The following is a 17,673-nucleotide window of genomic DNA, read 5'->3' on the forward strand; positions in this document are numbered from 1 at the left end:
AGGCTCTTTATATGATATTTCTATTTCTTTTTCTTTAAATGCTGACATTAGCTGTTTAAATGGGCTGATCCCCTTCTTAGGAAGCAAATACATCAACCAAACACAGAAACACTAGGATTGCATCCCTGAGGTGCCAGACAACCTTTGCCAAGTATAAAAATATCTAATTAATAAACCATACTTGAGAACAAAAATACACAACATCAATAAACTATTAAATATTATAAAATAGATTTCATAAGGGTTGAGATGAATTCCCCCCAAAAATATCTTTTGGTTTTACATAGTTCAAAAGGCAGCATGGTTATTCACTGTGGAAAGATTGTCTTACATTGTCCCATTGTACACTTCTTTCTGCTTCATGCTCCTCCTCTGTAAAGTCCACACTTGAATACTGGAGGGTGCTGAACATAAAGCTCCAAGTGTCACAGTCTTTTGCAGGAAAGCAGACGCATCTGAGGCCTTGGTCCTTCAGTCACCATGTAGTCTCTACAGGCCTATGTGTCTAAGGCAGCTAACCCATAAATCCCCACTTCAAAAAGGCCTGCTGAGGTCACAGGCAAGGCAGTGTAGCCTGTCACCCCTCGCTTCCAGCAGAAAGAGGTGAGCTTACCATGCAGAGTGGGAGCTTATTCTCTTATTGAATGGGGTACAGCTTATGATACCCAGAGGAATATGCAAACGAGCAGAGAGGGAGGTCATTCTGCAATACCTTCTACTGTTCTCATCAGTGTGAGTCCACAGTTTTCATGCTTGCTTATAAAGCTTCATGAGGGCCATGCCTCTTGCCCCTTCCAACCCAAGTGCGTCCTAAGAAATGTTCAAGTCAAGTACGCTTTTCTATTAAGCCCATTAGCAGTCCTCAGTAATACCGATTGAGGCTCCGTGTCCCGGGGATGTCAGGTTGCCCGTTCATCCAGATCTCTCGGATGATTCGCTCCCTCTCCTCGAGCCTCTGCGCTCTCTCCAGCTCTTCCGCTGACGTGAACACGTTCATGTTTAGCGTGCGTTCGAATCGCCGGTGCCGCCGCGCCGACAGATCCGAGGTGGTGTCCCAGTCCGAGTCCGAGTCGCTGGAATCGGAGGACGAGTCGGCGGGGCGTGCTCGTTTCTTGGCGGGAGGCCGCTGGCGGGGCTGGCAGTCAGTGCGACAAGAGATCTGGACCACCAGAGCGAAGAGCGTGAGAAAGAGGCCCAGACACACACCACAGACGAAGAAGAGCGCCGCCCTCTCTGGGTGGTCTGTTATGGAGGAAAAAGACAGAATAAAAAGTGCTACGTTTAGTTGATTACTGTAAGAACACGTCAAACATTTAATTGAATCTCTATGTCTGATGTCTTTTATGTTCAGCCTGCTCTGTTATAAAAATGTTCACTTGATGGCTCACTCACTATGATGAACAATATCTGCAGACTTACAGCTCATATTAGTCACTTCCTAGGCTTGGTGCCTTGGTTTGACAAAAATGTCTCACAGATTCTAACCCTGCTGTGTACTGCACTTCTCCTCCCCCTCGTCTTCAGAAACGTATTTTCACATGTTGTTCATGTTGGTTAATGTGTCCCGCCAACTCAAACTGCAAGTGGACAAGTGCTGCTCGTCCTGTACCTCTAAATAGGATTTGTCTTTCACTACTGACTGAACTAAAGTGAGACCTATTCCATCCATCTAAGACTTTGGTGTGATCATGTGAGACCTGCTGTGCAGAAATGACTCATTTTCAGGCTTGATTACTGTAACGGCTCTTTGCTGGCTTTCATACATGCTCATAGACACTTATTAGACTTATAGACATTCAGTTCTCCTGCAAAACCCTCAAAGCCTTCACACTATCACCCAGCCATACACTGTGACTCAGCTTAGTATCTTTTCAAATCATTAGACCCTCCAAGTTCCAAATGAAAAGTGGAATAAACTGCAAATATTAGTAAAACATGTTTTAAACAGATTCAGCTTAAGTTTTCCTAAGACCACACTTAAGACTTATTTTGATTGGTGTAATATTCCTCAATAAAATGCATTCTATAAATGCAGATCATAAAACTTTATGGCAGCTTACAAATATGAGAAAACTGGAGTTAGCTAGCCACATATGTTCAGCTTCCATTACAAATTACAGTGCATGTTTATTTGACTGTATAACTTATGCATTTCACTATGTATAAACGTTTATAAAATGTTTATTTGAGGTAATAAAACAGGAAGTATCCCAAGTAGTGCAGCGTGTGTTTTAGTAGCTGAAGCAGGTTACTGACAGTGTGTGTATGTAGCGGTTATCCCTGCCTAACGTCTGCATTCCTCTGGCCCACATTTACCCACCTTTCAGTCCCAGTCCCTTTGCAAAAGATAGCGTGCCACACGTGTACCGCACATGAAACCATGCACTCAAATCACTGTCTGAGAACTAATCTAGAGCTAATACGGCCCTTTAATATAATAATCCAGACCTGTTCTCGAAATATCTGTCAGGTTAAGGTCTCTAAGTTACCTGCATCTTTAGGCTACTCGTGTGATGTGATGTCACACAAGATTATATGAATGTTGCCTTACCTGATATGTAAGTGTAGGCTGCCAGTGCGTTGCTGATGAGGGCCATGTTGGCGCTAGAGGTGGAGTTGATAATGGGATTCATGGCTGGGGGCGGCAGTGGACTTTCTCCTCCACCTCCTCCTCCCCCTTCTGTAAACTTCTCCTCGTTGGGGTTAGTCTCCCTAATCTTCTTCCTCTCTGCAAAAGCAGAAAAGTTCAGTTTTAAGAGGATAGTTCATTTAGCATTTTAATTATTTATTTAGGCGCACGCACGCACACGCACACACACACACACACACACACACACACACACACACACACACACACACACAGCTGTTTTCCTTTGTGGGTAGAACATGACTACACTGAGTTCAAGGAGAATGTTTCAAACATTTCAGTACCACACTGGTTGGGTCATTTACAGTAAAGTCTGAGTATTTTGTCTCTGAGGTACTGTGACTATTTAGACCACTGAGTCATCCCAAGTCTCTCACTCGATTTTAGGAGATACGCTTCTGTAGAAAAGATGCATTACGCATAAAGACGCACACATGTTCACAGAGAGTTGTGTGATTCAGATAATACAACATCTGTATTTGTCAAACTCATTCTGACTCAGGTCATTAAGAGGATCACATGGGAAAAGTTTGCACTTTGGCAACATTTCAAAAGCTTCCCCAAAATCTCCGAAAACAATCTATTTATAGATGAGAACAACTGTTTCCCCCTCTGGATTTTCATCACAGTACGACTTCTACACGCTGGCTTGTTTATGCAAGAGTTGAGGAGTTGAGATGAGAGAACAGAGGAGCACGGAGTGATTTCATTACCTAGAGTTATACTCATTTTATGAGTGTAGTCACATCTAGTTAACTTGAAGAAGTGTTTAGGTGGGATATGTAACTACTAAACCTTCAGATAAAACGACCAAAAAAAGAAATTCACTTCAATGACTTCATAGTGATATTGACATGCTTGATTGTTTTTGTCGGTGTAGGTGAGCATGCTTCGGTGAACTGTCACACACACCAATGACCACTAATTGTAGAGTCTCTTAAGGTGTGTCAGACTCTCTTTATCTGATAAAAGCAGTTTAGACTGGAATTGCTTACTGAGGAGATAAATGTTTCCACCTGGACCCACTGCTGTGGTGCACACATCGGCTAACATTCAACCAACAGACCACAGTCTCTCTTTTTAACACACAGGCAGATGAATCGTCAATAGAAAACACTTGCAGTGCTTGAAAATACAGAATACATAGCAATTGAAATGCAGTTGTTGCTCTTTTGATTGAATACTTTTAGGTAAAGCCGTTATTAATAAATATCTAAATAAACCAATAGCATTTTAACAATAACAAATGCTGCATCTGTGTTGGCATAAAAATGATCTGCCTCAGACAGAGTGATATACAGTATTTAGATAATATTTATGTTTTTAGCTTCAGCAACAGAGGTGTGTTAAGAACAGACATAATAGGAACTGAGAGTTATGGGTATAGCCAGCATCATGGCTTAAAAAAAAAAAAAAAAATACTGTAGCGGCCAAATGATCTCTGGGAATTGCAGTGCAGGAACACCCTGGCAACAAGAAGTTAAGACCAAAGATGGAGAGACGATACATAAGTCAGAATCTTGCGGTTTACAACTTTAATGGTTCTAACAGGTGTGTCAATTTCCAAAAATGATCCTGTCCTGCCAAGTGGTGCTCGAATTCACAAATTTTATTTTAAATGCTAGACAAAATCCACAATGTTTTCAAAGACACAAATAAGCCAGGCTGAAATTTGGGGGAAAATAGATCATTTTCATTTGATATGAGAATGCTGCCATGACATTTTGGACTTTAATAATTAACTCAATGTAAGCATCACATACCTCTAATAGATTGTAAAAAAACAAAAAAAAACAACAACCCTCCCATAAATACATAAATGGGGAAACATATGAAAGTTGAGTGAAAAGAGAGGGAAAAACAAGAATTGAAGGCACAGATTCAACGTATGACGTTGTATCAACTCTCTAATCTTACTCTCGGCAAGAAAACGAATGAGTGTAATTCCCAAAATGCTGAACTATTCCTTTAAGAAGTATGTTGTGAAAATGGTGATCCAGCTGTTTAGTCAAATACCTGTTTCTGCACGCCCATCCCTCTATCCAGTTACAAATAAACAAAGAGAAATGAGAAGAAGGAACCAAAAAGATCAGGATACCGGTATTTACAGTAAAATATTTCTTGTTCCGCCTTCATATGTTTCATTCCCTATCTGTACATCAGAGATGGAAACAGGTTTTTCTAGATGAGCTTTAAGTGAAGTGTTTGAAGCAAGGAAGTGAAGCTATTCATGCGTCAGCAGCACACATTCATTCATTCAACTCCTCATTCATTCGTCTATCCTCCTAATCAGTTCAGAGCCGGTAGCTGAGCAGAGTAATTAGTGTGCTGGATGCAGGCCACCATCCCTCATGAATAAAGCTTTGTTTAAGTTTCCTTCCTTGCTGGCGTCTCCTTTTTCTTTACTCTTTCATTTCATTGTTCTCGCTCTGTCTTCTCCCTCTTTCTCTTTATGGGAGTTAGACTGACTGATTTAGACTGTGGTCACATCATTGACTCTTGGAAAGCAGTATATTTTAAAGACCAGTGATCATAAATGGTTCAAACCAATGGCTCTGCTTGGATACATATGGAAACAGTTGAACCCTGTGTAACTTTAAATATACATAACTAATATATGCTCTGACTTGAGACCTGAATTACTGTTTCTGTTGATGCCTGGGCCTTGGGACTGTTAAGTGTTAACTGCTCTCCACGGGAGGCCGTGAGTGTGTGACAATGTTTGTGAGAGTGAGAAAGCTTATATTGTTTTGCTCACCTGGAACAGCGTCAGGGCTTTTGACTGAGCTTCCCTCCGGAGGACTGTCTCCCACTATGTTGGGGTCATGGGCGCTGGGTGGAGGGGAGTACACCGGCGGTCTGGGTCCCTGCTCCTGGAGCAACTTCTTTGGGACTACAAAGAGAAGGATAGGTGGAGCAAAGGAGGGGAGTTTGGGGGCGAGGGAATCAAAGAAAGACAGAGTTGTGTTAATCTCACATTTTATTTAACGTAAAATGAAAGCGAAAACATGGAGTATTACTGTAATGGAAGAGTAAGCAGCTATTGGCTGTGATTCACACACGCTTCCTGACCTTGCGCATGATTCCCGAAAGTTAGGTTGCCCTCGCCCTCCTCCTCCTCCTCCTCCTCACCCCTTCACATCCCCCAACCTCACAGTGTCCTGTGAGTAAGGGAGTCTGCACTCTTTCCCCACAGACACAAACCTACAATGTAGTGGGCTGTACATTCCTGCCCGCTCACATGTGGTTTCAAGGTCCGGGCCACGCTCCGGTCGCTGTGTTTGTATGCCCTGTCACATCACAGTGACTTACAGCTCAACAGATGACTGTCTGTCCAGCTGTTTGTCTGTCTGCTATTCTTGCATTTCCATTGATCTGGACAAACAAATAGGCAGTGAAGAATAATCAGCTGCCTGGTTTTGCTGACATTAGTAGCACTAATAGTGAAACTGTGACATGTGATTTAGGGTAAAAATGGACCATTTATTTAAAGACCAAATGAATAAACACACTGATCAAATTTCCAGAGACGGATTTTGGCAGTGGTCCAAGAGTCAATCAAAGTGTAGGAAGGAGCGGAGCAGACCTCACAAAGCTCCCCCCCACTGGATACTACTTATGCTCTGGACATGTTACAAGATTTTTCCAATTGTAAGCAATGATGAAAAGAGATTGAGCAGGAACATTTAACTACGGACATTTACTGTACAGATTATATAATGACATACAGTACTTGCCTTTATTAGACAGTTGACCATAGAGATTGACAGGATATACTGGGGGGTACATGGCAACCTAGCTGCATTCATTACAAAAATAACGACAGACAATATATAATAGAGATTGATGCAGCTGTACAAGTCATTGTAAGTCAACTTACAATTAAGTCTGATCATCATGCTAACTAAATTCTATTACATCTTGCAGTCTATTTGTCTGTGATATTTTCATACTAAAGAGATCAACTTGCCGCAGTTGTAATTTGTGCTGTGACTTGCAGTGTTGGGAGTAACGCGTTACAAAAGTAACGCAATTACAGAAATGTATTCCTTTTTGCTGTAACTCAGTAATGTAACGCATTACTAATTAAATTTCGGGTATTATACTCGTTACAATCTCAGTAACGCGAGTTACAACGCATTTTAACGCAACATTTAGTGGTGCATTGTTTTTTTAAGAATTCACCAACACCGCGACACATTTCTTCACAGGAAAAAAAAAAAAACCGTATTATTTTCCTGTCGCTGTATACGATGGTTGAGATGACTGCAGAGACGGATACATTTGCGAGATGGATATTATTTTCAGGAGTTATTACGCTGCGTTGAAGTGAGCTGTCCTGTTTCTGTTCCCGTGGTCAGAGCCAGAACCAGAGACGGTACGGACAGCATGTATGTCCCAACAGGTGACGGTACGTCAGCGGCTGACAGATATAAACATATCGGGAATTAATGTTGAGGCTTGATACACGTAAATATCATTGCATTTTATCAGCCGTGGAGAGTAACTATGCCTGTAGTGGAATGGCTTCGAATGACGACCAAAAACGCTTGTCTTTTACTGTGACCATTTACTGTTCAATATGTTGCAGTTTTACAAACAAAAAAGTGAACAACTTGAGCCTGACGGACATATTGCATCTCAGTAAGCTAGCAAGAGTAGGCTACACAACAGACAACTTCCGTCAACTTCAAAATAAAAGCACTTCATGTGACGTTCGCAATACAACTAAATTACTGTTAAATAAGGTTGTGTACTTTTTCACAAATCAGCTGTAAATCATGTACTGTAAATAATGTAAATAGTGAGTTTTAATCACACTATAAATGAACATTTCCTTTAGAGTGTTTTAAACTAAACAACATGAATTTCTTATTCAAGTGCTATAATCAAACATTTTACAACAATGCCGTACTTTTAATTGAGTATTTTCATTTTCTCCTACTTGCCTATTGTACGTTTTACTTATGTATTTTTTATAGCTTTAGTTACTTTGCATATTTATATTAATTATACAAAATATGAATAATCTATGATGTATTAAAGTGGATAAAGAGGAGACTTTATGGAGCCGGTGGTGAAATTCACAAGCTAGCTGCCAAATCAAACTTCCCCTGTTATTTTGGTGAAAGTAACTCAAAAGTAATGCAAAAGTAGTGTAACGCATTACAATTCAGAGACAGTAATATTGTAATATAACTAATTGCTCTCAAATGACAGTAACTAGTAATCTATAATGTATTACATTTTGGAAGTAACTTGCCCAACACTGGTGACTTGCACCAAGAAAAGCAGACTGAGATTAAAATGTCAACAATTTTAATAGCAAAATTTCCGGTTGGAATTTAAGTATATGGAAAGTGCACACCAATAGATTATAACATTTTTAACCCAAAAGTAAAACATGTTTTATTGTGACATTGCTAAATTGCACTGTATGAGAGAGATTGAGCCTTTCACTCACTCATGTAACAATTACATTTGCATATATACAGTATAGTGCAACTACTGTGACTCTCTAATTGTGTAACTGGGTTCAAAAGTCGATTAATGTGTTCCTTAAAACATTGAGTTACTAAAATAACACAAATCTTCTTTCACTGCAATGCAGCCAATGAGAACAGTAATTGATTAACTTCTCTACTCTTATTTTGCCATACGTGCTATCATACCAGCTGAACAGAGAGAGCTGTCTGGAGCAATGCACATGTGAGGAGAGGTTTTTGATCATATCTTACAGCAGAAACTCTGAGAGCCAGTCAACAAAGCTGGTTTACTGAAACTCACAGTCTTCAAAGAGCGCCGCTGAATCTGGTTCCAGCCTTTGCTTTTTCTACTTGCCATGAGCAAAAGGGGCAGGAGGTTGATGCCAGACTAATAGAAGTAGTAAATTATTTCTGGTCTTTGTTTTAATCTGCTTAGACGGGTTCACTGCACTACATCAGGATAATTCATATGGTGTTAGTTGAGTTGCCAGCTGTAGAAATGTATACTCTACATTTAAATACCTTTCTGTAATTGCATCATCTCATGTGGCACACCGCATCAATCTGTCGCCTAAATAGGTTAAAAAACCATGAATTTGAAACCCCATTTTATCCAGGTCTGGTTGGCACAAACTAAATAAAAAAGCCCCCCCATATGTGGAGGTTAAAAAAATGCAGAGAAATGAAGAAATGGGATTTAGCATGGCAGCTCCTCCTGTCTTTCCTCATCAGTCTGACACTAATCATGGGTCTTAAAACTCCCCCACTGCCACCATCTCCATGCCACGCCCTGATTACAGCCTTCTGATTGGCCCTAATTGGCTGCACATGTGGCCCACGGTCACAGCTGAGAGACGTGTCCCAATGTCCCAATACATAGTATTTCAAATGCAGTATGCCAAAAATACCAGGATGTTCTCCTGCATCTGGTCACATTTTGCAGTATGCAAGCCACCATGCTTTTCTGGCAATTCTGACCCACAATCCTCTGTGCAGCACATATGAGCAAGAGGGTCAAAGTTCAAGGCCCAATATTATGAAGAAGTAGTATGTCACAATAATATGCATAATGCATGCACCATACATACTTTGTAAGGGCAGCTGCAGTACATACTGAAATTAAAAATAAAGCATTTTGGAACTCAGTGACTCTCACATTTTACACAATTAGGGGTTTATAATTGAGATACCTCCGTGCATGCACACTCACAGCCACACCTGATACATGTGCGTACATAAAACACACATGTGCATAGACACAGTCTAACACACTTGTTTGAAGGCATACTATGTAACTTTCCCTCTTCGGTCCCCCTACAGGTTGTCTCATTGGAACTACAGGTTGTCTCATTGGAACTACAGCTTGCGCGGCTGTAGTTCCAATGAGACAACCTGTAGGGGGACCGAAGCGGCGGGGTGTGAGAGCTGTAGTTCCAGTGAGACAACCTGTAGGGGGACAGAAGAGGGAAAAGTTACATAGTATGCCTTTAACATCAGAATATCTATGCTTCCAAACCATTTTCCCATGTTTTTCTATGGGCTTACTTTATTGGCAGAGGTTGGTACATTATAGTAAATTGACTGCTGCTTGTCTAAAAATAATTGTGAAAAAGCTAAAACCTCTCGAAGTAAACGGCCACAAACCACATTTAAGGAGCCAAGCAGTAAAAAATGAACCAGTGAAAGAGAGAAAGAAGAGTGCAAGGGAGAGAAACCGAGGACATAAATCACACTCTACAGCCTGCATTATAATGACATGGTCACATAAACGCATGGCAAATGAGTCTTAATATAACTCCACTAAATGGGACCCGGGCCAGCGCTATACCTCTCAGACCTCAGGACCGCCACGGGGAGCGAAGATACGAGGCGGGAAAGAGTGCCCATAACAATGGGTCGTGTTTACACTGGCAGAGCCGGCTTTGTTTTCACTGGGCTCTGCAGGCCAGAGTGTGTGTGTGTGTGTGTGTGTGTGTGTGTGTGTGTGTGTGTGTGTGTGTGTGTGTGTGTGTGTGTGTGTGTGTGTGTGTGTGTGTGTGCGCGCGCATGTAATGTATTTGTTTGTGGGCCATGTGCTGACCAATGCAGAACACAGTTGGGACAAAACCCTGTAAGCCAGAGGGGATATAATGAAATATTAAACCATGCTAAATCTGAGATGAGATCAGACCTGGGCCAATGTTTTAGGGCAGAGATCTTCAACAGGGGGTCCTCAGAGTTACTGTTTAACTTTTATTGTTAAAAGTTAAAATTAGATTTTTTTTTTTTTTTAATTAAAATGTCTTAATAGCTTAACATTAATCCAACACATTATTAGCAAATATAAATCAGCTTATTTTTTTTAAAACAAACAAAAAAACATTAGATACTGGCCTCTAGGTAAAGTAGTCACTAAGGTAGCCATCCACAGATACAGTTAAGGTTTTAAGGATTCACTGTGCCACATATATGTTTAACATTAAAACATGATTTAAATAATCATGCCAACAACAACAATTTTGATAGCTCATGCAATAAAAAAAGGTATGTAAAAAGGCTTTAGGCTGCCCTACACATTATTGTAGGCCCAGTTTAATATGCAACTTCATTTTATACAACATACTGTATGTAGTAGGAGGTTCCTGCTCTGTCTCGGCTTTCAGTAAAGGGGTCCTTGTCTTAAAAAACGTTGAAGACCCCTGTTTTAGGACATTCTTTAATGCTCGGTCTGCATTAGCTCGCTGAGATTTTGGTCCTAATAAAGACAGCTTAATCTACACTATGACTTTTCTGTGATGCACTCTAAGCTTAAATCTTAATACGGTGACACTCATCTAAACTACGCTCTATCTTGGGTGAACCAAGAATTATGTGCAACTTGAGCCAGGTCGGATTGAAATTTACTGTATATTCATAAAACTGCAGTGAAAGATGGGAAGTGTGTGAGAAACTTTTTGACACTAGATGGGATTCATTTGCACTCCCGAGGCCACGCCTACATTTTTGTAACATAAAGATATGGAGAGTTTTGTTCTAAATCAGATTTGAAAAAAGCACAGGTATTTAGTGATAACGTAAGTGCTTTGATGATAAAATGCACAACACTTTGGGTAATAATTTTCCCTTGAAGGGGTATATAGCATTTTGGAAGGGAAACAATGAAACAATGAGCTGGCATATGTGAACATATGTGTAAGAAGTCTGAGCAAAAGCGTCTGGTTTCAATCAGCACACAGCCAGTGCCTACTTAATCTACAACATTAAAGTGATAAACATTAAAGACCCAATATTCACTTGATACACACACACAAAGGCAATGCTTCAACAACTCAAATCAATGTTTATAGACACAATTAGACTCACAAAATGTTTTAGCTCTTTCTCCTGCTTCCCACTCAGACACCACCAAGACAGGCATGCAGACATCTGCACGTTCAGATTTACAAGCCCATCCACCCACGCAACCATTTTTCACTGAGCTAATGGCATTCCTGTAGAACAACATGCAAGGTGAATAGGGCAGAAGCTGAAGGTGTTGAGATTGCATTCCTCCTCTCTCCCTTCTCCTTTTTTCCCTCCAACCCCCAGCGTAACACTCTAACAGTATCCAGCTGACAGCAGCTGATTGGGCTCAAGTGTGTGTGAATGTTTGTGCACATTTGACAGCCTTACTACATGCAAGAAATTGACTCTATATTCAATATACAGATACAATTGTGTAATGTTTACATCAGGATGGCACAGTAAAGAATGTGAGTGTATGTGTAAGTGGCTTAAAGAGATGCAACCCCCCCCCCCCCACCTGAGCCAAGCTGGGGCAGAAGTCATGTTTATCTTCCCATAAATGAATGCACTGCCTCGACCTCACACTGTGAAAATGAATATCTAAATGCATGCATGCTTGCATGACTAAGAGTGTGTCACAGGACATGATTAACACACTAATTCTCATCTTGTGTATAAAAAGCAGACCTAGTAATGAGACCTCTATCAAGGGACTGGTGGTCTAAGCTGAGGGCTTTTTCTGGTTCTGCTCCATTTTTATGTTAGTGTGGGCAATCTAACCTCCTTTGCTACTTTATGAGTTTTGTTGTAAGTATCTGTGTGTGTGTGTGTGTGTGTGTGTGTGTGTGTGTGTGTGTGTGTGTGTGTGTGTGTGTCTAGTAGAGAGTTACAACATACATTGGGACTGCGGTAACCTTAAAGGAGGCTATAGCGGAGCATACCGGTGGTTAGTTGAAGGTTTTAGCCCATTAACTCTAAACTAATCTAATTTACATGACTCTCAACAATTTTCCAAAGCATGCCATATATTTTATATTAAATCCCCACCTTCAAGACAGCCATTGATTTACATTAATTTCACTAAACAATGCACAAGACATCGAGAGAATTGTCTTTTTCGTGCAATAGTGCAGCCATAAAAACAAGTGTTGGAACAGATGCTTACAAACTTGAAGAGGTTGAATTTATAGAATCATTAAGTTGCCTTTTAAAGCCTATAGACAAACAATGAATATGAGTTGGGAACGTTACCAGTAGGCGCACTGCCATCAATGTGTCCTTTAGCAAGGCTCTTAATCCACCCCAAAAACCCTTCAGGAGCTCATCTAAGGCCACTTGTGGAATACTGGCTATGCTAGAAAGTTCACTACAGTGATTGTTTGTAACTGCATGAATAACAAGCAGGCACAGCTCAGAAAACGTTTACAAAAAGTTATGAGAACCAAGCCTCAAATCCCTAAGATCCATTGACACAGATTATGAATGCTTAATCAAATCAGTGGTCTCAAGTTATCATGTCAGCATGGACTGTGTAGGCTAGAAACGCCTTTACCTGGCAGGAGCTTCTTCTGACAAGATCTGTCTGCTAAAGAGGCTTGTGCTCATGCAGTACTTTAATAAAATACAGGTATATTTTACTGCAAGACATAGCTGTATTGTGGTCAGACTGTGGTGACACAGTCTGAAAGCATCCAGAGTTGGGGATGTGAAGGTTGGGAGTACATTCCAGGATAGAGAGAGTGGAACAGCTCAACCCCCCATCCTGCTTCACTGAGCCCCCTGTCCTACATTCTGAAATGTTTCCCCATTTACTTTAATGGATAACACACATCCCTGTGAGACACCCACAAATGCAAATGCAAATGTACACACACACACACACACCACAGCATGGGCTCTGAACGCAATCACTCTCACTTCCCAACAACCATCAGCTAGACTCGAAAATCCCAGCTGTTTTGGCTAAACACTCCTCACATGTGCACACGCATACAGTTGGTGTTATTAACATAGATGCAGAGACAGAAATAGATGCTCTGTTGACAGTGTGGGGTCATAACATTCAGTGAGAAAATCACTCAGTTGTGGAGCTCCCCCCTCAGACCCCACACAGACAAGAATCCCACTGATGTCTCCAATACTGATAATAACCTCAGTCCCAGTTTGAAATAGGCACAAAGAGGAGGTGCCGAGTGTGATGATAATCAAATTACACAAATACACATCCATTTTCTCCTAGATTTTCATCATCATTGAATCCAACCTAAACATCTGGCACTTTTGGTTGCCTGTACTAATCATGCCAGTTTGTATGCATTTGTCTGATTAGCAGTATTTTATTACAACTACCCAGATGCAAACTGTAATCCAGACTCACATTTTCAAGAGCAGTTATCAGTGTTTATCTTAAATAATCAAAACTGTGTAAAATTAGACATAAAACAATACATCGAACAAAATATATTAAAAACAATTCAACAGCAAAACACAATGCAGTTTAACCATTTTCCAACTTAGTTTACTTATATAGAAGGATTCTGGGTCATAATCAGCAGCTAATTTGTGTTTTTTCCTCAATTTCTTTTCCTAACTATATTACTGAAAAACATCTGAGCTGTCTTTGCACTAAAGGACCTTTAGCACTGTAAACTATGGTGATCAGGATTTTCTTGCAGCAGGAACCTTTGCGTTCGTCATGGGAACATAACATTGTTTTTTCATCAATCTGCTTCCTTTAAAAAATCTGGGTATTATTGTGTGAGCTTGATATGACCTTTGACCCCACCAGACTAGAGCTGCCTCACTGAATGCAGATAGCTCTGTTTGTATTTCCACATCTTAATCGACTGGACGTGGGAGAGGCACACTGTCGAAGTCAGCACTGCCACATCATTATCTAATGTTCCACTGGGTCAACAAGGATGTGACCAACGCTGAATCATCAAATCAGGCCACCCGCCTAAACTTACTCCTTCATATCAGAGTTGTGAGGTAATGGGACAACTCTGGGTCAGAGAGCTGCTGAGGTCATGAAATGACGGAGATCGTCATTTGTTGTCGCTGACATAGAACAGAGAGAGGACAGATAGTGGCAGGACCTGTCTAGACACAATCGTGTCAGAAATAAAGTCAGCAACATTCAACAAGCATGTTCCAACACATGTCATGGCTGATCTAAACAATGGTGCTATCTTTAGCAGACAGCAACAACTGCTCGTACACGGCAGTTAATAAAATCAACACTAAGTCTACTGGGACCTGAGTAATGAATGGCGTTTTGGTGAAAGATAAACTATGCTTAGCTAAAAGTAGCCCAGTTTATCCCTCTCAATATACCAATAGGTCTCTATTTAACTTTTCATGCAGTGTACAGTCGTCTTTGTTATGTGTGACAGTGTTTAAATGAATGTTGGGATGTCGACATTCTTTCTTTCTCTCTCACTCAATCTCTTGCATGCTTGAATACATCAAAAGGTATGACTGACAGAGCCCTAAAGTGACAATAAGATGGATCAAGGTTCATTCCAGTCTCTGGTGTGGGAATTGTTGTCCTGTTCAACATAGAGTTTCCCTACTGACTGTCTATATAGCATGATAAAACATGTCATCACGACTCCTGAAACACGCCATGATGGTGGTGTACTGTGCAACGGGGACGGGCGGATAAATACCTGAAGTACCATACCACCAAATACTGTACCACCACTAAGTTCATACCACCAAAACGTAAGCCTTTTTTTGAGTAGCGATAGTATAGGGTCAATTAGATTGATACCAAAACAATGTAGCAATCCAACATCAAGTTCTGGGCCTAATCACTTTCACAATTTCAAAATGGACATACACCAAACGTCTCAAAATGTTGTCAGAGATGACTGTAGAATGAGTGGACGAGATGGAGTCGTTTAAGAAGAGAAGCTCTGCTTTACTCCATCCAACAACAGATAGGTCAACGAGGTCAGCACCTAACCTGCTGAATGGGCCTCCTTGATAAAGCTATCTCCATTAAAGAGGTGAATTGAGATGTGTGGGGACAAAGATAATATGGTTCAGGCACTGTAACACATACATCCCTGGTGTATTTGATATGTCCCTGAAGTGTTCTCTGTTTTGTCAATGTGAATGTTCTGACTGCACTTAATACCACTAACTTCATATTTTATTGATGGCTATTAGGACTTGTTCTTTCTCCCCTCCACAAGTTGTTGAGTTCAACAAGCTGTACATTTAGAGCGCTACATTTTAAAAAGGAAATCAAACTATATTTAATGAACAATATGCACCCTTATGAGTTGAGGCAGTAAGTGTGAGCACATAGTGAAAGGATAGTTGAGATTCTGACCTCAGTGTCACATGTTTAAGACCCTCTCCATGATGCATTGGCTTTTCAGTAAACACCCAGAACTGACTTGATTCGATTAGAAGCCATTGTGCTAAATGACGGCGCCACAGCAAAATAACACAGCGGTTTGTTTTAGCATCTGTGTGTCATTATATGCTCTATGATTTGATGCACACTCCATCACTACCACTTTATCATTTGGGTAAAACACTACCACCTGCCTCATATAGTGCCTGTCTATCATAGGTGCTTCTGTGCCCTGTCATTGTCAGGTAATTAGACGAGCCCTAAGTGAGAGTGAATCACAACCAGAAATATTCTGCCTAAACGTTATACCTTACCTCTTCCACAGAAAAAGAACTGATGCAAACCCAAGCAGTGTGTGGGAGTTGCCGTGTTGTTGCGTGTGTAAAAGAAAGGGAGGCATTTCTTTTCTCCACGTGTTGACAGGGTGCTGGGCCATATTAGTGGTCAGGCCTGGACAGAGATAATAACAGTGAGGTCTGGGTCAGCCTGAGTCTGTCATCGGTCTTATCACCAAAAGTGCACGCGGCACACACATGCATATTACCTTCTGTTTAGAATGCTACTTCAACGCTGGACTCGAGCCAGATATTGTTTGATGTTTTTTGATAATACCAACAGTGCCAAAATTATATTTTTTTGGTTGTTTTTTTTTATTTGACAAAAGAAGCCACAGTTGTTGAATGCTGTCTAAATATAAGCAGCCATTTAAGAACATCACCTAAATAAAAAGCACTGGACCAAACCTTTCCCATCTGAGCAGACTTTTAAAATTACTTTTCTCGGGACTATTATTAGAACCAAATCTGAAAATAGACATTAGCAGGCGGGTGCTATCACAGGATACACAGGGAGGACATGAGAGAAAAGAGGAGAAGCAGCTCCACAAACATTTCCTTTCCTTTTTCCCCTTTACTTGATGCTTGAGGTTTTTTGGCACACAGGAGCACTGAATACATATAATGTTCTAGCTGGGTTTCTTTATAAAAACACATGCACTTGTTGCAATTATGTGAACAGCAGTACACTCATTGGGTCCATAGATGATGATGATGAATGATGAAGTGTCCCATGTGCTCCAAAACTTTGGCATTGGAGACTTTCTGGGTACAGCTGGTTATCGGTTTGTCCTGCTGTCTATATTTCCTGTTACATCCAACCTGTATCCTGTCTTCTTCTGCCCCTGTCAACTTAGCCATGGTATATGAACAGCTTGAGCCACAACATATGCAAATGCATGTCTTTAAGGGTTAAGAGTGGAGAGAATAAGAGCACGAGAGAGAGGAGTGATAGACACAGAGGCTGCCAGAGACACTTTTACACCAGTCTTTAAAACAAACACCTGCTGCTGTGGCTGAAGTGCCAGGGGACATCAGAGAGCCTGCAGTCTGTAACCGCAAGGCTGTTATTAGATAATGAAACTGAGCTAACAGAGCTACAACATTACAAATTATCTTAAGTCCTCAGGTCATAATTTGATATCCTGCATGGGCACACGGAAACACACAAATCAAACTTGCAGCCAGAGCTGTAGTGGAGGGTAAACGCACATAAAACACTGTTTGCCCACCTCTCAAATTCAGCACCCATGAGGATTTACACAAAGTATACATCTGTTAGTGTCTTGAAACTAGGTTTCCTTTCTCAGTTTCTGTTGCAAATTCTAGGACTGTTCTCACTCGAGCATCACAAGAATTAAGGGCATTTTAAACTAATTTCAAACTCTTGATTTCACTCAACCACATCCTAGAATGCAAAGTGCACCTGGCTACAGGAGATGGTTAGCTCAAACCTACAAAGTATGCCTTGTAGTTGGGTCAGAACGAGGTCAAATCACGTTCCCACCACAAACAAATCGCTCAAGAATTTGTAACTGGACTGAGGACTAAAGTTTCTTGGTTCAGTTGCTT

General features: G+C 40.8%; 1 protein-coding gene across 3 annotated transcripts in view; it reads right to left on the minus strand.

The window, feature by feature from the left end:
* Positions 1 to 851: 851 nt before the first annotated feature.
* Positions 852 to 17,673, minus strand: part of eva1aa (eva-1 homolog A, regulator of programmed cell death a) — a 74,959-nt gene continuing 58,137 nt past the window's right edge. For 2 of the 3 annotated variants that reach the window (XM_078275017.1, XM_078275018.1), the window contains 3 exons: positions 5,406 to 5,540; positions 2,552 to 2,728; positions 852 to 1,242 (listed from right to left, as the gene is read on the minus strand). In XM_078275017.1, the coding sequence (XP_078131143.1) occupies positions 863 to 1,242; positions 2,552 to 2,728; positions 5,406 to 5,540 (692 nt within the window). In that variant the 3' untranslated portion in view covers positions 852 to 862. Of the gene's footprint in view, positions 1,243 to 2,551; positions 2,729 to 4,663; positions 4,742 to 5,405; positions 5,541 to 17,673 lie in introns of those variants that run through there. The other variant, XM_078275019.1, reaches the window with a different exon arrangement.

The sequence above is a fragment of the Sander vitreus genome, chromosome 18, assembly GCF_031162955.1.
Source record: "Sander vitreus isolate 19-12246 chromosome 18, sanVit1, whole genome shotgun sequence".
Taxonomy (NCBI): domain Eukaryota; kingdom Metazoa; phylum Chordata; class Actinopteri; order Perciformes; family Percidae; genus Sander; species Sander vitreus.